At 29.9% G+C, this 6,087-nt stretch overlaps 1 protein-coding gene across 2 annotated transcripts; it reads right to left on the minus strand.

Moving 5' to 3' along the window:
- Window positions 1-2,001: 2,001 nt before the first annotated feature.
- LOC124369067 lies at window positions 2,002-5,423 on the minus strand. 2 transcript variants are annotated; one of them, XM_046826781.1, is made up of 2 exons: window positions 5,175-5,423; window positions 2,002-5,000 (listed from the first exon to the last, which is right to left on the minus strand). In XM_046826781.1, the coding sequence occupies exons 1-2, from the start codon at window positions 5,278-5,280 to the stop codon at window positions 4,687-4,689; spliced, it is 420 nt and encodes a 139-aa protein (XP_046682737.1). In that variant the 5' UTR covers window positions 5,281-5,423; the 3' UTR covers window positions 2,002-4,686. The 2 variants fall into 2 exon arrangements, with proteins under 2 accessions (XP_046682737.1, XP_046682736.1); XM_046826780.1 differs by having other exon boundaries at window positions 2,002-5,003.
- Between the last annotated feature and the right edge of the window lie 664 nt (window positions 5,424-6,087).

The following is a 6,087-nucleotide window of genomic DNA, read 5'->3' on the forward strand; positions in this document are numbered from 1 at the left end:
TATTACTTGCATATGTACATATGCGTGGTTTTCAATCAGTTCATCCAACTGTCACAAAGCCATAAAAAATAATGAAATTGTATTGCTGTATGTTATGAATAGTTTGAAATCTGCAGTTTTCAAAAATGCACATATGAGACTACAGAAACAATTTTAATTTGGATAACATATATGGAGTAAAAAACTAGTTATTGGAAGTATTTTTCATTTTATAAGAATTTTATAACTAAGGTTACTTTTCAAAAATTAAGCCTTTCAGATTAAGCAAACATAGTATATGTTTAATTGTATATCTAATGCAAATGTGTTTGAACCGTATCATTATATTTTTTATATTTTTTTTCATAATAATACAACTTTTGTCTTTTAAAACCTACAAGAATCACATTCAGGTACTCAACATGGTCTAATTTGATCAGGTTTTAGATTTAGGGAGACATACATTTTAAGGGGAGTCGGATGATGAAAATTGCACAAAATTTGATATTTTTTCTCAGCTTATCTGAATATACATACTTTTAGGTCAAATTTTACACAAAGATTATTCTATTCAGTTTCTATAGCGTGCAAAAGACCTCAGGAAAATTTGATGTTTTTTTTAACAAATACGACTTTTACACAGTAGAAAATTTAACTCTTTTTTTAATTTACTCTGTACAAAAGATATTTGTAGAGTTAAGTTGGCAGCATATGGATGAAACAATTGAAGCTATATTCAAAGACTTGGCAAACCCTTTCATGCTCCGCAGATGCTTACATGGTGGGACTCAAAATGCTGTAGAGTTGCTAAATAGCGTAATATGATCATGGGTGCCAAAAAGCATTTTTGTACAAAAAAAAGTATACTTGAATTATGTGTCTATGAAGCCATAGACTCATAGAACCAAGGAAACATGATAAAATGTAAGATTCTGAAGTAAATTGGAATATGTCCTGGAAAGAATTGCATTGAGCGTATGAAGATGGCTGATGAGATTAGAATCCGCAAAGCAGAGAAAGTGATAGAATAAATTTTAAAAAGAGATAAACACAAACATTAGCTAAAAGGAAACTTGAGGATCATTATGAAGGTCAGGAGAACCAATCTTGGTCCAGGAATGTAAGGTAGGTTTTAATCTTTTATAATTTCATATATTTTACAAAAAGTTTGGTTTCCGAAAGTTTAGTTTTTTTACAGTATGTACCTTTTCTCAAGATATCAAGGTAATTTTTTTTTTTTTTCAGAAAATATGCTTTACATTTTAAGGAGAGGAAATCCCAAAATAAAGAAAAATAAAATGTTAGTAGTTAATGTTATTTCAAATTTTTACCTAAACAAGTAACTTTAAAAAACAATTTTTTAATTTAATTTGTTGGATGAAAAGAGAACTGTCTGCTTATATCAAAGCTGACTTTAAAAGCCCAAACTTTAAAATAAAATGTAAAATACATTTTATCTTTTATACTTTGTTAAAAAAGGTAATCTAAGTTATTACATTTAATGAGCATGATAAGACCATCCGACTTCCCCTAAGAGAGCACAAACTAGTTACCAGATGCACAACTGATGCATCTATGTTTTAAATAAAACTTCATCACAAATAAAAAAAGTGTTTCTTCAAATTTTACTATTTTTGTGTCACAATGCTAAAGAAAATGTTATATATGTATATAAAACACCATGACTGTATGTCAACACTAATGGTTTATAAATTATATTCTATATAATTTTTGCATTTTAAAATCTGTATTGTATCTCTTCCTCATAGTTCCTCATTGAACTGAAAATGTAGTTAGGCTAGGAATTTTCCAAGATGCATTATATGTTTTTCAAATTAATGTTGCATTCTTTCACACCTGTATTGTCAGTGTGTTCAGAGTTATAACAATGAAATAAAACACAATATAAATAACAAAATAACATGTTTAATAAATAAATAAGTTTACATTATAATTAAATTAAATTACAATTATATCAATAGACTAATTAAAGCTTTAAACATAAATAAATACATTGACAAATATTGAGTTTAGTACACCAATTATAATTAATTATAGCCTAATCAGACATATGGAAAAGCAGTCTGAAAATTGTTAAAGATGTTTAAAATAATAATTTAGTAATTTACCTGATGAAATACCTCTAATACAGCCTGGAAGATTGTTATCGTAAACACTCACTTTTCATGACATTTTTAACTTTTAGAACACATATGCAAATTTTTGTGTGCAATTTAAGCACTAGAGAAATGTTTAAATGCTCAAATAATAATGTCAAACATGATTAGATTATCTAAGTGGCACTATATATACAGACTTAAAAAATATTCAATATTGTCTTTACAGGTTACATGTCATCAAAATATGTCTAGCTTAAGAGTGTCAAAATATCTAGAACTGGCCCTGAGGTTCATTGTATAATCATATAACTTATTTTATGTCTGCGTAATATGAAAGAAAACTATGAGTTTCTAAACCAAATATACAAGTTAATTTAAATAGTTTGTCATTTAAATAACTCCTTTTAATTATTTGCATGTATAATTACAATTTTAATACATTTTATGCATTCACAATTGAAGACATCTTAGGGGAACACGAACCTCTCAAATACTTATTTTCAAATAATCACCCTTATAATGTGAGACATAAATAAAACACCAAACAAATACGATATTTTATAGCAACCTATTAATTGCTATAACAATTTTGTTAAGGTATAAATAAGGTTCTTGCTGAAGGATGAAGTATCTCAAAAAGGATCACTGATAACTTGATAAGAATTTTTTTAATAAAATTCACAACAGAGTTTACACCTAATTATTTGTATTACTTTAATCGTTCTAAAATTTACCCCCTTTGAAAAACACAAAGGTAATGACAAATTTTCACATTCAATGGATATTCCTAAAATTAAACGTTGCTTAACCCTTTAACTGATACAAGATCAGGTATGTAGTGACAGCTAAGCGCCAAATGTAGTTTTGTACTGAGATTCCCCTGCACAGAGTATTTCTTCCATTTATTGCAGTTTTTTATATACTGTAAAACAAGTTATTTAAAGTTTATTTTTCACACCAAAAACTTTAAATATCCACAAGATTTATATGTTCAATGATGTCTAGGGATTAAAAATAAACTTATTAATAAATAATTAACAATCTATTATTTTAATTAATAATAAAATTTTAAATAAATGTAATTCAAAAATGTCTTGTTTATTAATCTTATATTATGTACTCACAGCTTGAAGCAATCCATTACATTCTTAAGCGTATGGCCAAGTTGAGCATTATGCACGGACTAGTTGGTTTGTTCACATAATGTCCATGGTCAAGGCATCTTCGAACATAACATGTCAGGGACATGTACGTGAACAAACCAACCAGTTCATACACAACGCTCAACTTGACCGTACTGTCATGTTTTTCTCTAGTTTTTTAATTTTTTTTAGGCCTAGGCTAGGCTAGGCAATATTTTAATTAATTAATTTTGTGTCATGTGTGTGTATGTGTATAGGCCTACTCTGTGTTTTTTTTATTTGGTTGCATGTGGATTTGACAGTGCCATCAGGCTTAAGAATACAATGGATTGCTTCAAGCTGTAAATACATAATATAAGATTTATACCAACAATCCCAGAACCAGGTCAAAATAAAAAGACTTATTTATTAACTTATCAACATATAAACATCAAACAACACGAATCCCCCAAACTCTTATATAAGATACAGTGCACGTCTCATACACGTAGTTTGACTAGTATCTGTAAGATTACAGCACCAACAAAACAGAATCTCCTACTCATTCCTGACTTAATAAAACTTAAAATAATATAATATATCAGCTATCATCACAAAAGCAAAACAGTGATAACGAGTTGACTCAGGCATGACAGTATCTACCATTATATTTTATGTAATTTTAATCTTATCTCTAGGATTTTCCAAAAGAGCTGTACTTTTAAATTATGTAGTTGTAAACATGTTTACCATAATTTTCTTATTAATATTGACTTTATTAAGTATATTTTTTTGTTTAAGACTACTTTTAAATGTAATCCATTACTCTTTAATTTTGTCTAATGTAAATCACAACGGAATTTCTATTTGAAAAAATACTTCTGCTACGCTTTACATAAATGACCTTGTACCTTACTCACCCCTTAAGAAAATGATCAAAACATATTCCAAATCAATCAAATTATGTTGACTAAATCAAGATTTGTATTTCTGAACCATTGTATTCTTGTAAATTATCAAAGATGGGAACTATTTTAATATGCTTGTATTTAAGAAACAATTTTTTTCTGTCATGAAGACAGAAGATATTAAGATCCAAAAACAAGTTTTTTAAACTTTTCATTGGATTACTTCCATAAAAAATCAAATAAAATTTGAAGCTTTTTGACAAAGATAGTTATGGCGGAATTCGATTAATTCAACAGTTTTTGCATTCTGAATATTCCAATTACAATGAAATAACATTTTTCATTTAATTGAATTATCAAGTACTATTAATATTACTATTGGGAAATCTATATCATAGTATTTTGGAAGGGTAGTGTCATCTTCTAAACCTAGTGTCATTCGGATTATAGTAAGGATAAACTCTTTCGTTGAAACCTCCTGAGATATAGCTTGCTTGTGCTGGAGGTAAATCTACCTCCATACCTGGCTGAGTGAGAGCCTTGGGCTCATAGTCCCAGTTACCCTTTGGGTGGAGGGGAGTAGTAGGCGTACTGTCCTGGGCCCACTCCTGACCATCTGTCCTCTATATCCGCTGCGGCGTAGGAGTTGATGTGGGGATGGTGTGAACTAAGCAGCAGTTTCATGTGTTTGGCTGTCTGCATCTGTAGCACGAAACGTGCAATGTTCACCAGCGTGTTAATCACAGACAGTCCAAATCCCTTGATCTGGATGATGGGTGATACAAACATGAGTATGAAACCAATCATGTTCTTAGCCAACATAAATGCCATGTACATGTCCTTCATCATCTTGTCCATTTTCTTATCCCTTGCTGCTGAAAAATTTATTTTTACGTAAATAATACATATAATTATGTGTGCAGTTTCGAGAGGTTACTTTTTCATTTTATATAATACAGACTTGCAATTCATTAACTGCTATCAATATTTTTGTAGTATGCTACATCTGTCGTGAATAAAGAAGTTATTATATTTATTTCACAAACCTTGGTGATCTTCCTCCACAGCTGTCGGCTCAGTTGTGGTTGCAGCAACCAGACATACGAGCAAAGAGATTACAGTCATTGCTGTTGTCAGTTTAGTAGTTTTCATTCTTATTTTAACCAACAGCACTTCACTGCTCCTTATCTTTTTAAAACCTACAAAACATCATTGAATTTAGATTGATTGAATTATTAACTGTTAATATGAATTAATACAGCGTTTGTATCGAAATGTCACTGACATCCGTATTCCAGAAATTGCAATGGATTGTGAGCTACTACATCAATTCACATTGCTGGAAATTTGATCTAAGTATTATGCTATTGATGAGCTGACTCTTACTTAGTTTTACGAATATTGTGAATAGAGCGTTACAACAAAACTTCAGCGTACTGTTATGTTATACCTAATTTGCAATTGAAATTTTTTGTGTGACTCAATGAGAGAGCAGTAAACAAGATTTAGGAGAAAGTATTGAGATATTTTAAAGATGGCACATTAAAATAACTTTGATGGTAAAGACTGACATACATGTATAATATGAGTACACCAGCTCAGATCATCCTCTATTCAAAGTCCTAGATGTTTACAACATTCACTCTCCTTAACAGATAAAATTTTGAGGTAAATTTGAATTAGTATTCGTAGATAAAAAATGTAGTGTTTTTAAGATTGAGGTAGAGATTTAAGAAATTAAAAACTGACGTATTAAGTTAAGGCAACACACTGTTGATTTCCGTTTCCTCAACAGTTCTACTAGAGAAATTCAGAGCAATATCATCAGTGTTTGATTGTGAGGCACTGAAACAGGTAAAAGAACTTCAAGTGCAACTGTATGACTGCTTCTGAAAGATCCTGTTATTAACAACCAGTCTCTAAAAGCTTATCTTTCACTGTGGCTTGCTCTACCTTTAT

The sequence above is a fragment of the Homalodisca vitripennis genome, chromosome X (assembly GCF_021130785.1).
Source record: "Homalodisca vitripennis isolate AUS2020 chromosome X, UT_GWSS_2.1, whole genome shotgun sequence".
NCBI classification, from domain to species: Eukaryota; Metazoa; Arthropoda; class Insecta; order Hemiptera; family Cicadellidae; genus Homalodisca; species Homalodisca vitripennis.

What these genes read in the sequence shown, in the direction of transcription:
- LOC124369067 (XM_046826780.1), bottom strand. Translation starts at nt 5,280, where the DNA reads ATGAAAACTACTAAACTGACAACAGCAATGACTGTAATCTCTTTGCTC. An exon ending in TGTGGAGGAAGATCACCAAG is followed by an intron (nt 5,004 to 5,174) that starts GTTTGTGAAATA and finishes TAAATTTTTCAG; the next exon opens with CAGCAAGGGATAAGAAAATG.